We start from the raw sequence: 25,397 nt of genomic DNA, 5'->3' as shown, positions 1-25,397 counted from the left end.
TGGCTAGAGTGCACTATACATACCCCAGTAAGGTAACATGATATCTCAGCAGTAACTACGCAAATGTGGGAGGACAGTGTGGTCGGCCAACCTTTGCCACCCTTAAGACCCTAAGGCAGTAATACCTGGAGAGAAGTTTTTTTTTGTACATTGGTCCATGGCTGCCATTTGGCAATTTAGCATTCCGCAGTTTACCTCCCATGCTTTTCTGTCATGAGCAACTAAGCAACATTGGTGAGTTGTACTTTATGTGGTGCTGACGTGCAGCTATAGAAACGAGCATTGATAAAGCTAGTAAATCTGGCGTTTGCTAGCCTGTGATGTTTTATTGATTTTTGGCAAATATATGCTATAGTCCTTAAAAGTGTAAATGTAATAAAAAGTACTAATGCTACTGTGTGAAGGAGAGGGTTGCCAATAAAAGACCGCGGATTTGTTGTCTGTAATGCTTCATCTCGGTCTGTGGAGGGAGCTGTAATTGTAGTCCTTTTTCTATGTCTATGTCTATGACAGCTGTCAAATAGTCCTACTTTTATGTCGATGGTTACTGCAAACCATAGTCCTACTTCTATGTCTATGACCTGTCCCCGTTTTTTGTTTTGAGAATCTGGTCACTCTATATTCTGCTCCATTCTACTGCATGTCATACCTTTGCCATAATCAGCATAGCCAGAGGCCCTTCTGGCCCATGTCGCATTGTTCTGCATCGGACACAACCCACATTTGAGTCTTGCGGAAACAATGCAGATTCCCCAGCAACAACGATCAGGTGGCTGGATCCCTGGCTGGAACCTGGGATCCCTATGTGTTCTTGCTGCATGTAACACTTGCTGGACCCTATTGCTCTATTCACCCCCTGCGCTTGCCCAACCCGGGGTGTGAACCACCCGCCTGCTACTTACCTATTCATACCCAACATTAACACTTTACACCCTAGCTCCTACATTGATGACTTGAGAAGGCTGTCCGCAATGGTCTGCTGGGGTGATGTGCTCCAGTGTGGCACTTCCCCCCCCTACACCTTTCCCCAGAGATGGCACGTGGGGACCTGAAACAAAGGAAACTTACCTTCGACAAGCCTAAACAAACAGACTCTGCTGACTCAGCACTCTTGGCTGAAAAGGGGGCTGTATACGGTCCGTAACCTGACCAGCTAACTGGTGCAGATGCCATAATGGCAGAACTCAGGGCAGGCTTTTGGGTCATTGATAGTCAGTTTGATGCACTCACTGTGCACCTGGACACCTTGGGCGAATGACTTGACCGCTGAAAACACCAGGCTCTCCGGTTTCGAGGACGGAGCTGCACAAACCACCAAGCATTTGGAGAGACTGGAAAAATTATTGAAATCTGTGAACATTAAGAACGAAGACCTGGAGTTGCGTGGTCGAAGCAACTATCTACGCATTGTGGGGGAAGGTGAATCTTCTAAAACCAGACTCCTGGATCTGTTTGTCGAGAAATTGCTGACCAATATGCTTCACTTCATACCCACATTTGTTGTAAAACGTGCTAACCGCTCCCTGGGTACCCATCCCACCTCTGGCCACCCCCGAGACTGATCATTGCCAGACTGCTTAACTTTCGGGACCACGATGTGGCCCTGTGCTTGGCCCATGAAAATGGTCCACTGCAGAGGCAGGGCTCCACAATCTCTCTGTATCCTGACTTCACCATGGTGGTGCAAGACGCCTGTCAGAAATTCACTGATATCAAGTCTTCCATGCAGAAAATGAGCCTCCAATACGGCATGCTATTTCTTGCATGTATCAGGGTGGATGTGCATGGCATGGCTTAATTCTTTAATACCCCAGCAGCAGCACAAAACTTTTGCAAACAATACCCAAAAGACAATACATCCTCATGGAGGTCCACTCCCGACAGGTTCTCCCCCAGATATACACTCAAATGCAAGTGCAGACTTTTTTCCCTCAAGGTAATCTCCTCACCCCACTGATTGACTCTGATGTGCCCCTCTACTGATGGTCCTGCGGACAATTCCTTCTGGTCCCTGCACCCAGATTAACCACATGCCTTATACTTTACTACACATTCCATTTCCAGGGTCTCATTCTACTAACTGTCTACATGGATCTGACTACATCTGGGTTACTTCCGCGGCGTTGCCACCCCCATTGGTATACACTGTTATGATCATTGGTTTCCTTTTTCATATTCATGGAAATGATTGCTTGGGGATTCGCCGGGCTAGTTGTGGCCTGGTGTGTGGGGGGAAGGGTTTGTTCAACTGTTTGAACTTTTTCTTGTTGTTTCTTCACAGTTACTAATTTTTATTAGTATTGTCTACACACACCTTTACACTGAAACACTCAAGCTGTCCAATGGTAACCAAAAGATTGTTTGAGCTGAGATCAGTTGAAATCACTTGGAACATCAGCGGCCTGAATACTCCGCAGAAAGGTAAACATGTTTTGCAGAACTTAACATGCCACGGCATGTGGATCGCCTTACTACAAGAAACGCACCTTCCTCTTGGGAGTTCATATACATTTGCATAAACATTGGGCCCACATCACTCCTACTCCTGCTACAGTACATATTCCAGGGGGTATACTTTCAAACCCACAAGAATCTGCTGTTTTGTTCCTCATGTTCTATTCTAGACGAACACAGCAGATTTGCTCCAGTCACAGGGGCTCTGGCAGGACATTCCATATTGTTGGCAAATATATATACCCCTTATGTATACTCACCTGAGTTTTTTAGACAGATTGGGTGCCTGGATTTTGACCATATAGTTCTTGGAGGAGATATCAACCTGTTGATGGATGCATCTCTAGATTCCACAGCCCTCTCCTTGGCTGGCAAACCACAATCACTTTTTATACTGCGCAACATTTGTGACACATGCACTTAGGCATGCCTTGCGTCTGAAAGGTTTGTTGCCGCTAGAATATACCCACTACTCCTCCCCCACAGTACATAGTTCCAAATTGATTATTGGATAGTGTCTGTGACTTTGTACCCGTGGCTGGCACAGTCGAACATTTAACTCACACCCACTCAGATCACGCTTCAGTGCGTGTCACAGTGCAGGCCCCATTTGGCTGTGGTTGGAGAGGCAGTGGCATTTCCCTACACTGGCGCTACAGGATGTGCTCTTCTGCACTGAACTGCTCATGGCGGTGGTGCATTACTTCCAGCTTAATGAGGGCTCAGTGGAGTTGCAAGCCACCCTATGGGAGGCATTTAAAGCATACAATAGGGGTATATGCTTCTCTAAGCATTCTGGAGTGCTGCACAACATGTGTGAGGAGCTGGCGTGCATTGAGAGGGAACTGACTGAGCTGGACTTGGTAACCACGCGACGACGCGATGATCCACAATTGCTTAAATGTGCTAGCTAAACGGGACGTCCTCCTTCTTTGGAGATATGCGAGAGCCCACAGGTATGGGGAGGGTGAGTGCCCGGGATGAATGTTGGTTAATCTTTTGCACCGCTGAGGGGCTCCTCATACATTACCGAGCTATACTCTGATGATGGATTGAAAGTGACCCCTAATGAGGCTGTTCTGTTGTCTCTACTTTACTACTACACATGCCTCTCTGCCACTCAACTCTACGGGAATGTGACAGCCCAGATGACATATTTGAAGGAGGTAGCCATTGTGTGGCTGTCTACCAGTCAGCAACAATTCCTCAGTGAGCCTATCTCCAGCGAGGAAATCGTACAAGCCATAGACTCCCTGGATGGCTCCAATGCACCTGGCCTGGATGGATTCACCAGGGAATTCTATAAACAATTCAAAACCTCCTGGTACCATAACTTATGGTTGTGTATGCTGAGTCCCTAGAGACCAGCATTCTCCCTCAACCCATGTAGAAAGCTGTAATAACATTGCTTCTCAAACCTGGTAAAGATCCGCAATACTGCATACCGCATAGACCCTTATTGCTCATACACTTTGACAACAATATACTGACCAAGGTGCTAACCAATTGTCTATCCATCCTAATGGAACAGATATTATCACCTGCACAATCAGATTTCATTCCACACTGACCCACATCTTTAAATCTGCGCGCCATCTCTGTGCTTAATAAGATTTCCCTTGATATCCCGGCCATGATAGCCTTACTGGATGCAGAGAAGTCTTTTGAATCCCTGGATTGGCCATTTCTTCATGCTACCCTTCATAAATGGGGTATTCCCTGCAGGTTCTACTCACTGAGTAATCTCTTATACACTTGCCCTACAGGCAATGGCTGCCTGACCCTCCCTTACCTGTCAGGCGTGGAAAGAGGCAGGGTTGACCCCTGTCTCCATTGCTTTTTACAATAGCCATGGACCCTCTGATCTGACACCTCCTAAAAGATCATATTCACCGTGACTTGCAGTTTAAAGCGGTCCCCCTTCTCATATCACTCTGTGCCGATGATGTGCTGCTGTTCGTACAGCGCCCAGCAGACAACTTAGCCCCAGTTCTTCGAGAAGTGGGCCACTCTGAAGGTCACTCTGGCCTGCAGATCAATTGGGCCAAATCCAAAATATTCCAGTTACTGAAATCCCCACGCCTTCTCGGTGGTGCGCTTCAACTATTACCCAGCAATTGACACAATAAATATGCAGGTGGAATGGTGGATTCCCCTACTACTATCAATGGCTGGACAAATTGCGATTATGCAAATGGTGGTGCTCCCCCAATCTCTTTACCTCTTTCAGAATATCTTCATACCACTCACCAACTCATTCTTTTCTATGCTATGTGGCCTACTCCTTCAGCTCGTTTGGGCTGGTAGGCGACCCTGCATCAGAGGGGATACACTGGTACTCCTATATGAGACAGGTGGATTTGGAGTGTCAAATCCGCACCCATACTATCTGGCAGACCAGTTTCAGTGTACACACCATTGGTATCATGAGGATGCCAGGCTTCCTTATACCAAACCTGAAATAGAGGAAGCTGCACTCACATCTTAGGCCTCTATCCTCCCAGGTGAGATCACTCTAGATCCCAACGACATCCAAACCCTGTCCACCACAAGCTGGCCATGGTGAAATCTCCAACAAATATTGGGAGACTCCATGCTCTACTCACCATCACTAATATTGTCAGACAACCCCTGGATCCTCATCACCTGTGAAACCCTGGGTAAAATCACCATGTCACGCTACGGTCTTCACACTTTAGGGATCTCTTCCTGTATGGCCACACTCTTCTGCATGCTGCAGCTGCCCACTTCAACATGGCCACCATTATCGTTTGTTTTGTAATGCTCCGCGTGCACAGCGCACTGCGAGCAACTGTGAGCAAATATCCTGACATAAACCCTAGCACAGGACGAATTCCCCTCCTTGACTCTGGTGATAGACGACAGTGGCACGAGGCGACTGGTATCGAAATTATATCACTTAAGCATAGCCATGCTTCCTACTTCGGATGTTAGGCTCGGGGGCTACTGGGAGGAAGAACTGGGACACCCACGGATGGGCAAGATGTGGGCTACCTGCTGTGCATAAACTCGATTGGTGTCAGCCAATCATCGTCATAACCTAAGACACTTCAAATTTCTATGGCACGCTTATATTACCCACAATGATAAACATAGATTTAATTGCATGATACAGCCCAACTGCCCGAAATGCCATGTCACAGGAGCAGACTTTATACACGTCATGGATATGCAGGTACGTTGCACATTACTGGAGTGGGGTGTTTTACCAGTTGGCCATGATGACTCCATATTGACCCAAACCTGAATTTGCTCTTGACCCTGCTGGGCTACGTGCTGGATATCCCGAAAAGCATCAGACGCTTCATTGCAATTGCCCTCCTCTTAGCCAAGCATGAGATTGCATTACAATGTGGGTAAAGGATGCCCACCTATGGCCAAAGACTGGCCTAACAGCTAAGTATACTGTGATACCACCAGCGACCTGTATGCCTCCCCTCAGCCTCAATGTTTCAGACCTAAGGGCATATTGCTACTTCTACGTGACTATTTGTTGTCAATAACCGAGGAGTCCCAGATCTCTCATGCCTCGGATGCAACAGCTCTCTGCCATACCCAGCATTCCACTTCCGCATCACCTCACATGGGCGCCACTCCCCCCCATGAGTCGTTCCTTCTGACCCTCATGTCATACATTCACATTCACGAGTGAGTCAACCCAGTGGCGTAACAATATCTCTCGCAGCCTCCATGGTGCGGGGGGAGTGAGGGAGGGTGGCAAATTTCAGGGGGGCCTCTCCAGCACTGTGCACGGGTGGGCTTGAGAGCTCCTGACTGGTTCCAGAGGATGGGGAGCCCCCTCTATGCACTTTTGTTATGCTCCATGCAGTTTCATTACGCCACTGAGTCACCAACGCCTTGCACAGCTCGTCAGCCCTTACACACTCTTATGTTCATTGCACGGTTACTGGTAATATGCACTACCTCTGGTTTAAGGTGGAGAAACACTGTTCTGTATTGTTCTGTCCTTTTGTTGTTTGCTCACACTATTACACACTGGATCTGCTCACAATGTACGCATCACCACCCCAGTGCCCAACGGGTGGTTGCATCGCTTAAACAAGTATTGTAATCTCCTCCTTTTCATGGGCCACATCGGCAGTTGAACATCCATTTAGCGGTTCTAACTCTACATATTAAACAGCATGGCCATGTACACCGTTATTTACACATTGTACCGCCGTTGTGATTTACTATGTGCCTCTTTCTTTGAAATCAATAAAAACATTATGAAAAAAAAGAAACGTATGTAATAGCAGTCACCATTCAGGCCAAATAGTATACTCCCCAGAAGGAATGAAGTGTTGATCGTGTGTTGTTAGGTTTCTGTGCAGCCTAATTATGCTGCATGAGATATTTGTGCCTACGGGGAAAACTATACTGTTCCAAAGCCAAACATCACAGCACTTATGTAACTGGCCTCAACTGCAACAGATAATTTATGAAGTGCAGTGTCAGTCTGGTGGCTGGGCAGAGTGTCAAAGCTGTCTGTTGTGACAGGGGTACTGGAAGTGAATGGAGACAGCATTTTACACAGTGTATAGAAAGGATGAAGCCAGATTACCAGACATCAGAAGTCATCATGTGTCACAGGTTTAGATACAAAAAGCAAAGAACCTGGGGTAATTGTATTGCCATGGCTGAACATTATGGACATGGCTTCCCCAGATTCCCTGGCCTGAGCATGGGTTAACCTTTTAGTTATTGTTCTTATCGCCATTCCTTACCATTGGTGACTTCTTCACACCCCAGGAAACCTAAATGTGTGGAGGACAGCTCTCACCTGGCAACAGATACATCCTGCTTCTCATATTCATATGGGTATATAGGAAGTTCTAGATACAGATAGCCTCAGTGTATGTTATTCCAGGTATACTCTTTTTAAAAGAAATGTGATGAGTGATGGCATTTGTGGATTAGAATTCAATTATCAAGGAGAGAGAGGACTAGGTAGCTAATACGTATCCCAAGGTTTTATATGTATAATCAAAGAGAGGACTAGCCTATTTGTGAATGATACAGGACTCGGGACTTTATGAGAAAGGGGGAAACTATTAGTTTTCTTTATGAAGGTCTCACCCACCAACCTAGTTTTCATCATCGGGCCTACCCAGTGACACCGAATGTGTCCCGGGTGTGGTTCTACGCCTGTATTGCAGCGGAGCTGGTGTGTTGCTGAGTGTGCAGTGTGAGTGACGTGAAAGTGATATTTTAAAAGCTATACAGTGGTCCCAGTTCCAGAGGGGGTAATTTTAATGTCTGGGCCTCTATTAGCATTAAAAACAAGGCAAGTGGATGTTGGTGGAGTGGTTATTAGGAACTCCTACATCCAAGGTGTGGTCTAAATGTTTCAGCCAGGCCTTTTCTGTAAAACTGGCTTTCCTCAGGACCGTTGACTATGTGAATGTGCGATCTATACTTTAAGTGAGTATGTGATCAGAAAATGTGGAGCACGTGCTAAGGTGCTATACATGTGGGAGGGGGATTCCCTCTCCAAGCATTAGCTAACGTTACATAAATTGCTAAATAAAATTGTCTGGCTGAAGTCTGTGAATTTCAAGAGCTCATGTTCTCACTCTGTGGCACAGAAATGTGCGTGTCACCTTTCAAATGCAGTTCTTCATTTCTGAAGCAAAGGCAGGTTTTCCATTAGTAAAGAAAGCACAGGTTTAGGCTCTTTCAATCCTCCCTCTGATGATTTAAATCATCACACCTCTGAGGATTTGTAATCATCACTTCAAGTTCATTTCACACGTGAGAGCAATCAGATCATATATAGCCAAACTCAAAAGGTTCAGTGCAGAGTTCTGTAAGTAGCTTCTTAGAACGGTTAATTTTCAGCAGTTCAAATTTCTAAACAGACAATCCATAAACCGACTCCGTGCTCTTCTAAGAATGTTATCCCTTACTCTTCTTGTAGCCTTTTCTCGGACCTAGGTTAGTCTTCTGTAAAATAATTAACTAAAATAATAAAGTATAACGGAACAGTCCTTTTTTTTTTCTTTTTTCCATTGATCAATAATTGTTTTCATTTCAGCTTTTGACAGTTCTCAGTCATTGTTTCAGCCTTCCTCAGTTCTTTTTTTCATCTCAAGCTTGAAATCAAGGTGGCTTATATAGTTCAAATCCTGCATCACACAGTTCATCCATTGTGACATTCAGTGCTTTGTCCATGCAACATGACCATTCAGGTGCTGGATATCTACGACAGAGAACCATCGATCTTTTGGACTTTCTCAAGCCAATATTTTTATTCAATTCCGTAAACGTCAAATTTTTCCCTCCAACCCTGTTACAGTTTACATTTTTGAAGACTTTCAACCAATCTCAATACGATAATTAAACAACGAACCTATCACAGTGCGGCACACTCTGATTCCCCCACTCACAGCAGGTCCCCTCCTTTCCAATCTGTCTCTCACTCACTCACACATCTCTTTCACACTCTGAAATAACTGTTTGTCCGCGAAACGACCGAACAGTCACTTCTCTGACTGTCTGTCCACCAAACAACCAGACAGTCTCTCGAAATTGTTGACCTCAACTGGCAACTGTCTGTCCACGAAACGACCGGACAATCGCCTCAACTGATAGGTTTCAAAAGTTCGATGTTCCACACACAGCAACTCACGACCAGTGTTGGTTACTCATGCACTCACACATTCGCTCCCCCTATCTCGGTCTGGGCAATCGATGACGTCTCACGACTCCCCTCTCAATGGTCAACAAATTCAACTCTGGGTGTCTTCTATACCACAACTTCTCAGACTACTCGTCGCGCCAAAGAATTCCCGGGCTGCGCGCGCTCACAGCCTGATCTCACAATCACTCAACTCTCACTCCAACTCCGCAAGACATCACACTCTCAAATCATCACCACAATTTAACACATTCCATGCAATTACCGCAATCGCTGTTATAGCAATCAAAATTTACCACAATCAGAAATTACTGCAGATACGCTGCTCCTTATTAATACTCACACCTTCTTCATTCACTGCCCTCTTGGACCACCTTCTAATACCGCTTTGCTAATCTTCAAGTTCTGGGCATTGGAATCAGGACTTTTTGGGACTTGGGCCTTATTATAACTTGGGCAATTTCTTTGTAGCTCCTTCCAGGGTATTAACCTAAACTCGGCTCATCTGGGCAAGGTGTTTAACCTTATTTCTGCTACCATCCTGTTGCAGCGGAATTCCCACGGTAATCTCTCTTTGGAAAATCTAGGAAATGTGGCACCATTACCTCTAATTACCGTTACCCTGATTTCCGCTAAAGGTCAATGAATCTTCGCCACCGTTTATGACCAGGGAGCTTCTACATAAACATGAGCAATTCATAAATGCAAATAAACATTTTAGCCAATAATGAGAGTTGTGAGCAGTTTTAAAGGGATTTATTTTCCAATCAAAATTTAAGAATCTCTGACTCTTCATTCAGTAGTCAGTTATCAATCAGGTTACAGAATTGATAACAGAAAAATTAAGTTAGCACAAAGCATCATAATTTGCAAACAGCGTGTTCCATAAAGGAAAACATTTCTATTCTAAGACAATGGGGCTCAAATGATGTCAGTCAGAACTCCTGAAAAGTTCCAGAAGCAAGAGAGAGTTAGCATAAGTCATATCAATCATTACTAATTGCAGAATCTCCCATGAAGGGAAACAAAGCATACAGCAAATAAGCCTTGGTAAAGCCAATTAGTCAAAGCAAAATCAGAATGGAACTAAACCTACATCTAATCTGCCTACGTTCTGCTCTCCATCAAGGTCTGCCCTCTCCTGTACTGCATCTGCAAATCACTTCTACCCTCTTCCTTTCATTTCGGCATCGGAGTCTGAAACTCCTCTGCAGCTTTGCGTCTCTAAATCTCTGTCTCTCTCAAAGTGCTCCTAAAGTCTTCCTGCCTGTGTTCTGAAAAACGTCCTCTCTCCTCCTCTTCTCTCTCCTCTCTCTCCCTGAAACTCCTAACTAGGAACGCGTTTATCAAATAATAATGTTACAAAGCATGTAACGTGACTTTTCTTCCTCCAACTGGAATCCAGCATTCTCAGAAAGGATGCCTCCACCCATCTGCAGATTCATACGCCATCTCTCAGACAGGCAAAGATCCTTCCCACGGTACATTCTGCATCCTATTTAATACAATTTCATCTCCTAACCTTCCTTTAAAACAAGACATTTATTTCTAACTACACACATAACATGAGCTGCAAAAGAGCCTTCTTTTAATTAAGCAAGAAACATTAAACACGGTAATGCACTTTTAAAATACGTTTTTCTGTTCACACTAAAGCAAAGAATTAAATGAGGCTTTATTCAACATTTCCAGCAACTACAGAGATAAAGCTCAGACCCAGGTCACAGCTGTAAATTATGCCACTGTTCTCTTCTCACAGAGAGAAAAAGATTCCTTTTCTTATCTTGAAGGTCAAATGAAACTCTTAGAGAAGGGCTGAATTACCAGCTGGTTCTGTTTCTTCATTTTAAAATGTGGTGGTAATTCAAATACAAGTTATTTCTACTAATGCACATTTTAACACTTTCACAAATTAGAATCACATTTTCATAGTGAGAACAACTAACTAAACACATTTAAATCAAGCTTTGAATTACTTGCACATGGGTTACATAAATTGCCAAATAAAAGTGTCTGGCTGAAGTCTGTGAATTTCAAGAGCTCATGTTTTCACTCTGTGGCACAGAAATGTGTGTGTCACCTTTCAAATGCAGTTCTTCATTTCTGAAGCAAAGGTAGGTTTTCCACTAGTAAAGAAAGCACAGGTTTAGGCTCTTTCAGATCCAGCACCCAGGAGGATGGGGTGACCTCCTGTGAGGTCAAAAGAGAGGATGGCAGGTCAAATGTCAAACGCTGACCAAAGGTTTTGCCCCACCCACACTGAGCAGAACAGCGAAAATGAGATCCAAAATATGCAAGAGGGCTGAATGGTAGAGGCAGCGCTGTTAACATGCATCACCAACACATAAGGGCACCGGTAGGCAGCTGGATGTTAAAGAGTTGCCAGAATGGTGGTCCTTGGGATGCTGTGAGCATGGACACTGAGGAGCAATGGTCAAAAGAGATAGTCCCGAAGCAGACCCAGCAATTGCAGCCCAGGCATCAGTGGTGTATCAAAGGCCCCTGCAGCCCCTGCAGTGTAGGGGGGGCGAGCTCCTGGGGGTCCCCTCAGTACAATACCCTGGCCTGAGAGCTCCTAAGTAAGTGTAGAAGGGAGCCCCTCTATGCACTATGCAGGGGGGCCACTTCAAGTTTTATTATGCCACTGCCGGGCATGATCAGTAAGCGGTCTTGGATGTCACCGGTAGCAAGGGAATCCTAGAAGCTGCAGCATGCAACTCGAAGGGCCTTCATATCCAGTGCACAGACCTGAAATTGTGCCGGGTGGTACTGTTGAATATGAGTTATGGTATGGCAAATTAACTCAGGACTGGATTCTCTGCTTTATGACTAATGATTGAATTATGGCTGTCCTAATGCAGGATTTATAGCACCTATTAATGACCGATTTCTCTTGTGTCATTTATGACAAAAGGGGCATATATACAAGCCCCTCACACCACCGGCATGTTACTTTTTTTGGTGCTCTGGTGGCGTTGTGCCATTCCCCATATTTACAAGGTGGTGCTAAGCCGCTTAACGCCACCTTGTAAATGTGCCCTTTCTGCAGCAGCCTGCTACGGCAAAGGGGCAGGCAATGGGTGTTGCTGTGGGTATTCCACCACAACACCCATTGCTTTTTGACATTGCCCTAGATTTACAACACTGGGCAGTGTCAAAAACTAAGGCCAGGTAATACCTGGTCTTAGGATGGCGATACGAGAAGAAATTATTAATTTCTCTTCGTTTTTTGCTTATAAATCGCCATTATTGATTGTTTATGTGCAGGAAGGTGCCTCTTCCTGCACATAAACAATCACCTCTGCAGCGCAGGCACCCTTGCAACATGGCGGCAGGGTACCTGCACTAGTGCTAGGCAGCTTCTATAGCGCTAGGGGAAACACAGGGGTGTGTCGCAATTTTGTAAATACTGCGCATCCCTGCGTTTTAAAAATGTCAGAGCGCCGCTTTGCAAAAATTTGGCATAACACCGTGCTCCGGCATTTTCATGTAAATATCCCCCAAAATCTTGTGTTTGTCAAATGTTAATAAAGTGGGCCTTTTTACGTCCACCGTTTCTGGGTTTATTGAGGAACTGGTGGGTTGAGGGAAGAATGGCTAGCAGGCTCCGGTGAACTGCCTAGCATGTGTGGAGCGGGTTGAGGAAGACATCAAATGGATGGAGATCTAAAGCAGTTCTAAGTCAGTTTACCACAAAGAAAAACAGGAACGGAAGAGCTATTTGCGTGGGAATGCTGGAAAATCTGTGAAGGAAAATGGGTAGATATATGAGCAGCCTGTGAGAGAGGCAATACAGGCAGGAATAAAGGGGACAAATCAAAACTGAGGAAGAAAAAAGGAGGAAAAGAGCGAAGAAAGGCACCGGGAGGAAGTGTGGCATGGGGCAAGAAAGGAAGAGCGTGAGACAGAGAATAGTAAGTGGAAATGGAGAGATATGAAAAGGAAACAGTGGGGAAGACAGTGGCGACTCCTACTCTATGGCGGAGTAGGATCACCCCAATGCTTTTAGGCAGTGCAAATAAAGAAAATATAAAATGATAATAACTTTGAGTTATTATCATTTTATGTTTCTGTGCTGAGTTGCGAGCAGGCGGGCGGGGCTGCTCTGCTCTCCGAGCAGGGCAGGGGAGGAGTGGTTTGCCCACTCCTAAGTGCACATGACTGTTTGGCCGGCCCTCTGGGACTGGTCATGTGCACTTTCCCCGTTCTCCACGCAGGCTGCATTACAGTCTGGGTGGAGAACATGCCCGACCCCCATTCCCTGGGTGAGCGTCAAACCATGATGCTCAGACCAATCACAACGCTGCATTGCAGCATTGTGATTGGTCAGGGGAGCCAGGCTGTGCTTCCTGTTCATGGCATAGTGATTGGCCATGGGAGCCTGGCTGTGCTCCCTGTTCCTGGAGTCAGACGGAGGAGAGCAGGAGCAGAGACGCGGGACCCGACGGCAAGGTGAGTGTTTATTTAATTTTTTGTACTTTTATACATTGCGCTCCCCCCATGCCGCCACCTGTGAGCCATGCCGGCCGCCAATGGGGGAGAAGGCAGAGACAGGTAGGAAGTGAAGGAAGGGATGGGAGCAGTAACATAGCACAGATGCCATAGGCCCTTGTGCAAACAAGGAAAATTACTCCTGGGACAGCTTTGGGGGAAGTAAATACAGCAATTATCAGGGTTCAATTGGCCCCTCTGGACTCTGAGCCCTGGTGTCTCTGCACCGGCTGCACCAATGGTTGCTACTAGGGGTGGGCGGAATTTGCGAAATCCACTTTCGCAAATTATCGCGAAAATGTTTAAAATTATCGCAAACAAGCGGAAATATCGCGAAGATTCGGAAGTTTTTTTCCCGCATGTTCGCGAGATTTTCTGCATGGTTGCGGGTCGCCAACTTACCCATCTGGTTGCTCGCGGGCGCGGCCATCTTGTTTTGAGTTGTCTCGTGGTGCATGATCGCGAGAAGAAAGACGTGATCGCGCGACGCATGACGTCACTGCGGGCGCGAACTGTCGCGAGACAGCGCAAATGGCTAAAAACAATACAACATCTCATGGAGAACGCGACCGGATCAAGAAAACTTGTCGGCGAACGCAGGGATTCAGGTAAGGCGATCGCGCGCGCGCGAGAAGGTATTATTTTACAGTGCGAGCAAGAAACAAATTATCGCCAAGCTGCGGAAAGCAGAAATTTTGACATTTTCGCGCTCTCCGCGGAACGCGAAAATGTCAAATTATCGCAATTTCCGCGAACGGAACGAAATTTTAGCCCAGGCCTAGTTGCTACAACCCTGGCCGGCAAAGTGACAGAGGGAAAAGTGCTAATGACAGATTGAGAAGGGCGAAGGAAGAGGCATATGGCAGCATGGAACAGCGATCTGAAACAATCACAGATTGAGGTGCTTATGCAGTCCAGTGGCACTAGAACGAGGGCCGCAGGAGGTGCTGAAGCACCAAAATAAACCTTGAAGGAGTTCAGATGCTGAATGAGCAATAAAGGAGCCATTATTCTGGCAGCAATGATTGTGTTGTTACGCTACGCGTCAGTACCCAGTCTCCAAAAATAGGTTCAGCTCCATTGAATCAATTCAGGTTTCTTTCTTTTCATTCTGGTGTTTAAAGGTTTGCTCTGAAAGGTTATTAGTACAATATGACACAAATCAAACTGCACAGAAAAAGACAAGCAATGATGGGTTTCATCCAGTTGATGCATCACAAGTTAAAATCTCTGATGGAAGGAAGGGTTAAGAGGGGGGTAAGGAAGGGAGGAAGGAAGAGAGGGAAGGAAGGGAGGAAGGGCAAGAGGGAAGGAAGGTAGGAAGGGAGAGATGGAAGGAAGGGGGAAGGGAGAGAGAGAAGGAAGGGAGAGAGAGAAGGAATGGAGGAAGGGAGGGAGCGAAGGAATGGAGGAAGGGAGAGAGGGAAGGAATGGAGGAAGGGAGAGAGGGATGGGAAAGAGGGAAGGAAGGGAGGAAGGGAGAGAGGGAAGGAAGGAACGGAGGAAGGGAGAGAGGGAGAGAAGGAACAGAGGAAGGGAGAGAGGGAAGGAAGGAAGGAAGGAAGGAAGGAAGGAAGGAAGGAAGGAAGGAAGGAAGGAAGGAAGGAAGGAAGGAAGGAAGGAAGGAAGGAAGGAAGGAAGGAAGGAAGGAAGGAAGTTATTTGTTCCCCTCAGTCAGCCGCACTCCCGTTACCATTCCTCTTTGACCAGATTCTGTGCATTTCCAACTCCTCCATTTAGCTCCAGACACCAAAATACAGGAACTGCCTACCCCAAGTACCAGTCCCCTATTACTAACTTTCACAATAGTGCATCCACATCACTTTGTAACAAACCCCTTTGAGGGCATCAGGGCATCCTTCCACAATACTCATTCACCCCATGACCATCCTACATATAACAAGATCCATCTTTTGGCTCCTCCCCAGTATCCGACCCAGCTACCACTTTCCATGCAGCAACACCTGCCCCAACCCACTCACTCTTTGCACACAAGCCTACTGCATTAGCCTGTTCCCACACTCCGACTCACATCTATCCAAATATTCCTCGTAGTGCCGTATTTCCTGCAATGTCACTTCCTGTGACATCAACATCCCAGAGGAATTCTTACACCACAGATTCCTGTGATATCATGTATGTCAAAAGTTTGTACCTTAGGGATGTTTCATATCCTATGGAAGTTTGGAAGTCCCCCCCCCCCCCCGAATTCAACATACACGTTATGCTTTCTCCTGCTGTGTACCCACCCGCCAGTTGCTCCCTGGTAGCTCTGCTCTTTCCATGTGCTTGCTTCACACACTCTTTGCTTAAATGTGGTACACGCACACCACTCTTCTGTTTTGTGCCTGCCTTGGTACTCATGTGTTCTGCTAATGTCTTTAGATGAATATCAAATAGAACCTGGTGGTTATGCAAAAAAACTGTAATACATTTTTGAACCTTTTTAGTAAAAGCACATTTCCTGACTTGGGCACAAACTGTTCCCGCTCTCCTTTTCAAACCGTATTAACCACCAGTGCTCAGCTGATGGAAAAACGAGAAAAAGCAAAACACACAAACCATCCAAAATGGACGTAAATGCCATTTTCAGGCAGCATTGTCTATTTTGGCAAACAATGTCAACACTTTTTTGGGGGGCAGAGCTAGCTGTTACTGGGTGACTGGGTGTATGTGCTTTCGAAATATTTCTCAACCAATATCTAAATGGCACTATGTCTGGGATTTAACAGGGAGTTTCAAGTCCTGTTTTTTATGGCTGGTTTAGGAGTCCTCTAGTACATAGGTGCAATTGTCGATTTCTTAATATTTTCCTTTCAAGTCCAAAGTTGCAATCTTCTTAATATTTAAAAAAAATAAGTACGAAATTATAAAAAAACACATTTATAAAACACATTCCAGCTGGTTCTCTCTGTGACTGTATTAAAAGTTCTTCTGACTTCAAAAGCAATGCACTCTACTGTAATTTATAGTAAATGTTAAATTTTTTACACAGTCCCATGGTGATTTACATCGACTGTCACCTTATTCTAGTTGCACAACGAACTGAGAAACATGAGAATAATCGATTTTCAGAGGATTACACAATTTGATGAGGTGGGAAAACCAAGATTAAATCTTCGATTTTCTGGCATTTTAAGATAAAATCATGACTCCGCTGTAAGCTCAAAGGTAATTTGTAGAACAGAAGTTCCAGGTGTAGTTCAAAAAGTAAATTACAAGTTGCATATATATTTCAAATATTACATACCAGTTGGTCTTTGGTGGAGAGCCATTTCTTGAGCGGCAGACGTTCATTCTCGAAGTAAGGAATACTTTTGTATAAAACTGTCAGGCAGTGCATAGCAAAATGCAGCGCATAGACGATTAACAGAACATAAGCCCTCCCAAAAGAAGTGCTTCCTATTTTCAATTGGTCTTGGCACTTACTCCACCCTGTCATCCTGTTACGAAGGAGTGGGCGGCACTGAAATGGAGAAGCTGAGGTTACTACTGCCAGTGTCAGGGTTCACTGGTCATTTTTAGATGACACGAAAAGAAGAAGCCAATATTTTCCAGTTCCATATTTGGTCCTTGTCGGCAACAGCTGCTAAACCACAAAACTTCAAATCTGACTGTGAGTAACATTTACCATCAGTGTATTTTTTAAGTCTAGACCCAGAGATAGCTTCAGCTGGCTGTTGTTGAAGACCTATTGTCTACAATACATAGTGAGGTTTGGGGCAGCCACTTGCTTATGATTGGATGCCTTTTTAATTTCAGGTCACTTATAATTATTTTGTGACGTTCCTCCGTATTCTTGGGGTTTTACAACACCAGAAGCATATCTTCTTTGCAACTATTCTGATTGGACGACTTCTCTCCTTCCACTGCTGATGTAAGGGGATATGTATTGCAGTTTGTTTCAGCACTCAATGGGATTGCATCATTTTACCCTCCCTCCTTCTCTCCCTCCCTCTCTCTCTCTCTGTCCGTCTCTCTATCTCTCTCTCGTCACAAAACCGGTCCCTATCATCATTCGCCCATTGTTCCAAGACCCATCCGCACCCCTTTTTCATTATTTGTTATATATTTTGTTGCTATATTACTTGTGCAAGGACGTGGTGGTTTGTTCTTTCGTAACCTAAACCCGTTTTTTTTTTTTTATTATATTTTTTTTATTTCTGCTAGGGCATGGCAGCTGCACACTGATGCAGAGCAGCTTGCTTTTGGGAATCAGCACCATCATTTCCACCAACACCTTCCACCTCTTACTCCCTGCTTTTCTTGTTCACTTATCTCTCCAATGCACAGAACCTAATTTATTCTTTTTAATTTGCCATTCAAATTAGGCCATCAAGTATATTGGAACACTAAATTACACATAAAGCAGAGAGATGGCCACACAGTTTAAGTGAATGTGCACAGGGACCATGTTTGAATGAAGATTCTTTTAGCTTAAGAAAAAATATTCAAAGATGGCTGATAGGCTTACCTGCACATCCATGGCGGCCATCTTGCAATGATCTTTCTTAAAGCAAAAGAAAAACCAAAGTCGCCCTGTGTGGCCACACATATATGGTGGCCCTCTTTGAATAATTGTTCCTTCTCCTGCAGAACAATCTTGACAACATTTTTGTGCCTCCGTGTAGGGAGGAATTATGTCAAGGACAATAGGTTTCATGGATGAGACATATAGACTTTGCAAATACCTGCTGTAAGAGCAGTTTTGCCTTTGGGTGGAACGGTAGCTCTGAGTTGAATATATCTTTTCTATCACTTCTGCTTGCTAAAAAATGATCTACCCTTGCCTTAACCTGTCTAAAGCCCCTTTCACACCTTTCTTTGGAGGTACCAGCTACATAGGGATTCAACAATTTGGAATCAAATCAGCAAACATGGGAACTTCGGCTACTGAAAGCCACCAAACTTTTCTGTGAAAACAATCGTGAAAAATGGAGAATTACCAGAGAAATTGGACCTTAAATTGCTTATTTCTGCAGTATTTTTCTATATATTCTGGCAACATCAGAGTTCCACATTTAATTCCTGGTATCTTGGCACCCATTGAGTTACATACACACCGTGTACTGGTAAACATGGTGGAAGGAAATTATCACATGTAATTTCAGGGACTTTGTAAATAGTCTGTTAGAAGGGCAATGATGATTCACTTTGTCAGTATATTTTTCAATGACCTTCAAACTGTGGGCCCTTCAGGGGCACATTTGCCCCAGAAAGGGGAGCTTGAGGCTCCATGACGGAGAAATACCCTGCAGTCCCCTCACAAGAGACATTGAAAAACAGAAAAGGGTTTTCCTGTATACCTAGAAAATGTTTATATCAAATTCAACCTACATTATAGTCATGTATTAAATGTACACCACAACAATTCAAAAAGGAGCGCCCACTATATTGTTTGTTTCCGGCCCATATTCAGGCAATCCAATGTTAACAAGTATAACAATGATGAGCAAGAAGTGAGATTCAATTGTCAGGAGTCTTAAGAATGAGTCCAGTATCCAACTTTTATTGATTTTTCAATACAAAAAGTTTCCACTCAGCCCCACAAAATTTGTTTTTAAAAATCTGTGGATCTGCAGGTATTCACCAGGCAATATTTACTTTTAAGCTTCAGGTATTCCAAATAAAAAAATGTGAATAGACTAGTTTGTATAGATTGTTACAGTGATCCTCATTTGCCTTTTTACCTTAACATGGTTGTAAGAAATTGCTTATTGGTTGAGGGGGGTGAAACCCTACTCAAGCACCTACCACAATTCTTGTCAGGGTGAAGCCATAAGCCAACCCCAAATTAACCTGTGCTCATGTCTCTGGTAGCTTGGCATAGAGCAGTCAGGCTTAATTTAGAGGCAATGTGGAAAGTATTCATGCAGCACTTCAAACTGTAGTAAAGTGAAAACACAACACAAGAAAAATCCTTCATCAATTTAGAGAACAAGAAAACATTTTAATAAATGAATTTACCAAAACAACAAAAATCCAATCAGTAGAACCAATGATATGCAATTTAACAGAGTTCAATTAAACATACACCAAAAAACACAAAGCGCCAACTGTTGTTATCTGATCGTGCCGGACTGGGACACAGTCATAAATTGAGGCTGACTGTGATGGAGCTTGGGCCAGCTACAGTGACCCACTTAGGCCAACTGATCACAGTACCTTAAACCTGGTCGCGAAGAGACGCAGGGTCCTGCGTTGAGGATGCAAGGGCTTTTGCAGGGTCCTGCGTCGAGGATGCAAGGGCTTTTGCAGTGATGGGCCACAGCAAAATCAGTCTCATTTTGCTGCGTATTATGGGGTTTAAATGAGGTTTTGAAATATGAGGTGTGAAAGTAGTGAGACAAAAAATGAAGCGACAAATCCATAATCTGTCAATTGTGTACAAATATCCCAGAGACAATTGTGTGTGCTCTGATGGTCCCTTGTGATACGGCACAAGACACAGAGCTGAGTTCTGTGGTTTAGAGAGGCACAATGAGTGCTCCTATCTTTTCTGAAAGTGGCTACCATCAGCTTGCTGAGCTGTAGAAGACTTGATTGTTATGTGTATTTGTATAACACACTAATCACAATTGAGGGTATCCAGGTGCTTGAGCAGGTGTGTAAGTGAATGTACCCTCAGAGCAATCCGATGATCCAGGGCTTGACTGGGGAGCCAGTGGAGTTCTCTGAGGTGGGTTGAGATGTGGGTCCGGCATGGTAGGTCGAGTATAAGTCTTGCAGAAGCGTTCTGGATGATCTTGAGTCTGTCTAGGAACTGTTTGGAGAAGAATACGTTGCTGTAGTCGAGCCTGCTAATGGTGAGTGCTTGTGTGATGGTACATCTGGTATTATGTGGCAGCCACTCGAAAAAGTTTGTGATGGCATTAACAGATTATCATAGCATGACAAGTAAGTTTTTTTACCTGTCACCTACCAGGGAAATATGCTTACTTGCTTCACCCATGTTTTAAATTGGTCGGTCAGTCCAGTGCAGCCAAGTCCTTCACTGCATTCATATTGAGTATGCATGTATGCTAAATTGCTCACAATCATATTGGACATGCATGTGTGGTATACATATACAGTTGAAGGTGAGTGGAGTAAGTGTGCTGCATGTGACAATGGAAACCCAGCAATCAATCTACATTTCCAGAACCAAAGTGGTACATCATATGGAAGTTGGATAGAAACCCAATGTGAATTGTAGGAATCCTCTAAAGCATTCGTACAGTCCATTGTAGTGTATCAGAATATAAGGTGGGGGATAGGTGGCAGAGATCTTTTTCTGGCCTTGCCTACACTATGATCCATTAGGAATATTACTCCAGAATGATGAGTGGTAGATAGTGGGGAACTCTCTCGTTTGTGTATTTTATTTGAACCTCCCCTAACAAGAGACTTCCAACTCCAACTCATGAGCCTTCTGACACCATGAGGAAAGGACTGCAGCTGGACAAGTCTGGGAATAATAAACAAAAGTCAGAAAAATGCCTAAAACTGGTATCAAAGTGGACTAGTGGAATACATTAATTCAGTCTGCAAACAGGGGGTGATTTGGATAGCTCAGACATGCACTCCACCACAAGCAAACCAGAGTGCTCTCTCCACCAAAATGATGGTCAGTCCCCCCTAATTAGTGTCAGGAGACATTTCAGCTTCCCTTGCAGTACAAAAACGAACCTCTAACAATATTCCTACTTTGTATGTGTGCTGCACAATGCAGCACACATGCAAAGTAGGAAAAATGATGAGAAATGAAAACCTCGCTCCTTTTTATGCCTCCCTTGAGGAGACCTAAAATATTGGATCATTCTCTGTCTATGAATGCTTGTAGATAGGAATTTGTATCAAAACCCATGGTTGGTTGCATGGCGATGCCATGTATCACCCAAGGAACGCCACCTTGATGCAAAGTAATGGAAAGCAGTGCATAGAGCTACTATCCAAATCAAAACCATACGTTTGTTGAATAACTGAATAACACTTTGCGTTAGGTTTGCATTACAAAAGTAATGCAGACCCGGAGCAAAGTGTTTGTAAATTTGGGCCTTCATTTGAGCTGTAACATACTATCTGTTATGTGATATACCCAACTCAAGAGTAGGCTGAATAACCAGTTTCCACCTTGAGACACTAAGGGACAGATTCATCATTAAGTAGATTCATCCTTGCACCTTGTAAGGGGGTGAAAGGGCAATGTAACTACTAAGTCAGATTTATCAAGACTTGCAAGGTCATCGTGCATGGCTCCACATGGTTTGATAAATCTAGAGTAATGCAATTACTCTGCCCCAGGGAGGCGTTCCATGGGTGAAGCGTGGGTATTCTCACGCATCCACCCATGGATTTTGGTGTATTTCCAGATTTAATATTACTGATAGACCTGGGAATGCATCAAAATGCTAAGAGAGATATCTTTATTTCTCCTCATTTGTTTGTACTCTTTCCATGTGTGCTGCATAGGAAGAGTAAGTCTCAGAGGATTATTTTTGTACAGGAATGCCAGCATCGCTAATGCTTACATCACCAATGCTTGCATATGAGCCGGCGCTCTTTGCGAACTACAGCCTCCCTTTCCATGTTGCAAACCTAGCATTTCCACAGCACCCAAAAAATTGTAATATGCCCCCTGAGCCCTCCCCCGATACAGAGGGCCAGATTCATTAATAGTTCACGCAACGCAGCAAGTTGTGAAAGGGAGAGGACAGAAGCACCATATTTATCACTTTTACGGTGCATTCCTGCTCTCTGCCTGCGCTGACACACAATCTGCCACCTAGCACCAACGCAGGCACCCTTGCACAATATTGCAGGCAGGATTGTTTTGTGCAGGAAGAGACACCTTCCTGCACAAAATCAATCTTTTGAGAGGCCTTCCTCTTCCTAAGTGTGCTGCAGAATGCAGCTTACTAAGAAAGAGGAAACAACGGGGGAAATAAAGTGCCTCCCTTGGGAATTCATAGCATTTTGACACATTCCCAAGTTTACCACTCTTGGAATACATAAAATACATGGGTGGATGCCTGGGGACACCCATTCTCAACAGGCGTAGCCGGTACAGGTAAGAGCAGTGAGTTGGGTGGGGAGGGAGGAAAGTCGACATACAACGGGATAGGGAAATTAAATAAATAAAACCACTTACATTGCGCTCGCCACATCTCCGACTTGGTTTATTTATTTTATTTAATGTCATATATTTAATTTAAGCGTTGCTTGGTAAATCTGACTTTATTGTTGTGTTGCCCCTGCGACATCATGTGTGATGCAGGGGCAATGCAACACTATGATAAATCTGGCCCAGAATATCTTCAATTTTTCAGGCCTTTTCTTGTCATTTTGTGGCGACCCAAGCCTGCTCCTTATAAATGGAACGGCCATGTTTGCACCCCTTCTGAAACCCTAGGATACAACTATGGCCAGCGATGCATGCTCTGTCCATCCACAGAGTACATAATACTTGCTACGTCTCTCAAGAGATTTCTCGCACAGGAAATGACTCAGCTGTTGCTAAACCAACCCGCCTACTGTTGGCACCTCTAAAACAGCAGATAAAAATAGCATCTTCTTTAGGACGAATTAGAAATAAAATAGAGAACAGGAAATTTTAGGGGAGTGGTAACATTTCTATGAGACCGATGCTGTTGGCAGATAGGGGCTGTTCTTTCCCTTCATTTTTCTATTTTATTTTTAAGGCCCACATTACACAGACTGTGCAGTTGGTGCTAATTTACGGCAAGGTGCTATTTAACACATCATAGTACAGATCACATGGGTATGGTGTTTTAATCCATTTCTTTTGGCAGCAGGGATGCTTGTTTTTCCACAGCAAAAAACAATCTGTATATGTTGTGTATGTAGAGAAAATATCGCTACTGTATTTGTTAGAAGGGCGCCCTCCGGGAGCCCGATGGTATCGGACTGACCACCCTGAGGATCACCGTTCCGTAGGCGAGTAGCCGAGCGCCGCTGAGAAGCCTCCTGGGCGAGGTCCTTCTCCTATGATCGTATCAGCCAAGCAACCCCACCACCACAAAGGGACACAGCCAGGGTATCAATTCTTATAAGTCTTTATCGGTAATCAAGGCAGATTTCTGTGGCAATATTTACAGGTGGATCGAGGGATCCAAAAGAGTCTCAAAGTCTTGTTGGGATGGGGTAGCGGGACAGTCTCAGTCTTAGCCTGGTACGGGAACACCCTGCGCCGAGCTCTCAATCCTCGAGCCGGGGGGGTTCCGGGAGCCGGGACGTCGTCCACAGGGCTCGGGGGATTGCTGCGATGAGGTCAAGCCGCGACGAGGTCAGCAGGGCTCCGATGGTTTACTTCTGCGAGGTCGAGCCGCGACGAGGTCAGCAGGGCTCCGATGGTTTACTTCTGCGAGGTCGGGCCGCAACGAGGTCAGCAGGGCTCCGATGTTCCGTGAGGGTCTTCTTCTCAGCCAAAGGGAGGGAGCCGCGACGCAGTCAGCAGGGCTCAGAGTTCCACGTTCCAAGTAATGAGTCTCTCTCCATAGGGTCAGCCGCGATGCGATCAGCAGGGCTCTCGACTCCAGGATACAACTGCCGTCCTGGTTTGAGGCTGCCCCAGATATAGGTCTGGAACCCTTTGATGTCCGGACCCTTGTGCCTGGGGGGCGGAGGGGCCGGGATGGGAGAGGCCAGACACCCAGCCGGAGCGGCGCCAGCGCCCAGGAAGGCCAGAGGGTGATCGAAACCAGGCGTTGGGGGACGGTTGGGGGTCCCATCGAAACTCCCCTCCTCCGGGATCGGTGGAGTGGCCACTTGGTGCCCCCTGGCCGGATCTTGGTGCCTCGATGTCGGGGCTTCGCTGGGGCCGAGCCGTGTCGCGTAGGCTGGTGCGGGTAGCAAAGTACAATCCGGAGGGACCCCGAAGGGTGGGGGCGGGCCCCGTCGGGTCGGGTAGGAGGGTTCGGGACCACACCACGAGGCCGGGTCCAACAGGCGTCCCCCCCAGCTGAAGGCACGGAGAGTCACCCATCGTCTTGGGGCTCTCCTCGCCGAGGCGGAAGAAGCGGGACAGGCCGTTGGCGTTGGCGTGGTCGTTGCCGGGCCGATGGTCCACAGTGAAGTCCATCCCCTGCAGAGAGATGGACCATCGCAACAACTTCGGGTTCTCGCCTCTCATCTGCCTTGACCACCGCAAGGGTCACTGGTCTGTTTGGACCCGAAAGTGGGTGCCGAAGAGGTAGGGCCGGAGCTTCTTGAGGGCCCACACCACGGCGAAGGCCTCCCGTTCAATGGTGCTCCATCTCTGCTCCCGGGGCAGCAGGCGCCGGCTGATGAAGGCCACCGGCTGGTCAACCCCCTCAGAGTTCACTTGGGACAAGACAGCCCTGATTCCGTACTCCGAGGCATCCGTCTGCACCACAAACTCCTTGCTGTAGTCGGAGGCTTGTAGCACGGGAGCGGTACACATCGCTGTCTTGAGGGTCTCGAAGGCCGCCTGACAGCGGGGCGTCCAGTGCACCTTCTTGGGCTGTTTCTTTGATGTGAGCTCCGTGAGGGGGCCCACAATACTTCCATAGTTCTGAATGAACCGCCTGTAATAGCCCGTGAGTCCCAGGAAGGCCCTCACAGCGGTTTGGGTGGTTGGGGGCTCCCAGGCCACGATGGCGTCGATCTTCGGCTGGAGGGGAGCCACATGGCCGCTCCCCACTTGATGTCCCAGATAGGTTACTGATCCTTGGCCTATCTGACACTTGCTGGCTTTTACGGTAAGTCCGGCCCTTTGGAGGGCGGTCAGGACCTCCCCGAGGTGCCTCAGGTGCTCGGCCCAGTGGCTGCT

At 45.8% G+C, this 25,397-nt stretch overlaps 1 protein-coding gene across 1 annotated transcript in view; it reads right to left on the bottom strand.

Moving 5' to 3' along the window:
* The window catches only part of OCSTAMP (osteoclast stimulatory transmembrane protein), a 96,094-nt gene extending 79,132 nt beyond the window's left edge, over positions 1 to 16,962 (bottom strand). Inside the window, exon 1 of the mRNA XM_085614580.1 lies at positions 16,857 to 16,962. Within this exon, the coding sequence (XP_085470706.1) occupies positions 16,857 to 16,903 (47 nt within the window). The 5' untranslated portion in view covers positions 16,904 to 16,962. The remainder of the gene's footprint in view (positions 1 to 16,856) is intronic.
* Between the last annotated feature and the right edge of the window lie 8,435 nt (positions 16,963 to 25,397).

The sequence above is a fragment of the Triturus cristatus genome, chromosome 7 (assembly GCF_964204655.1).
Source record: "Triturus cristatus chromosome 7, aTriCri1.1, whole genome shotgun sequence".
In the NCBI taxonomy this organism is placed as follows: Eukaryota; Metazoa; Chordata; class Amphibia; order Caudata; family Salamandridae; genus Triturus; species Triturus cristatus.
Note: the sequence above shows the minus strand (reverse complement) of the source record. Positions and strands in the feature narration are given on the sequence as shown.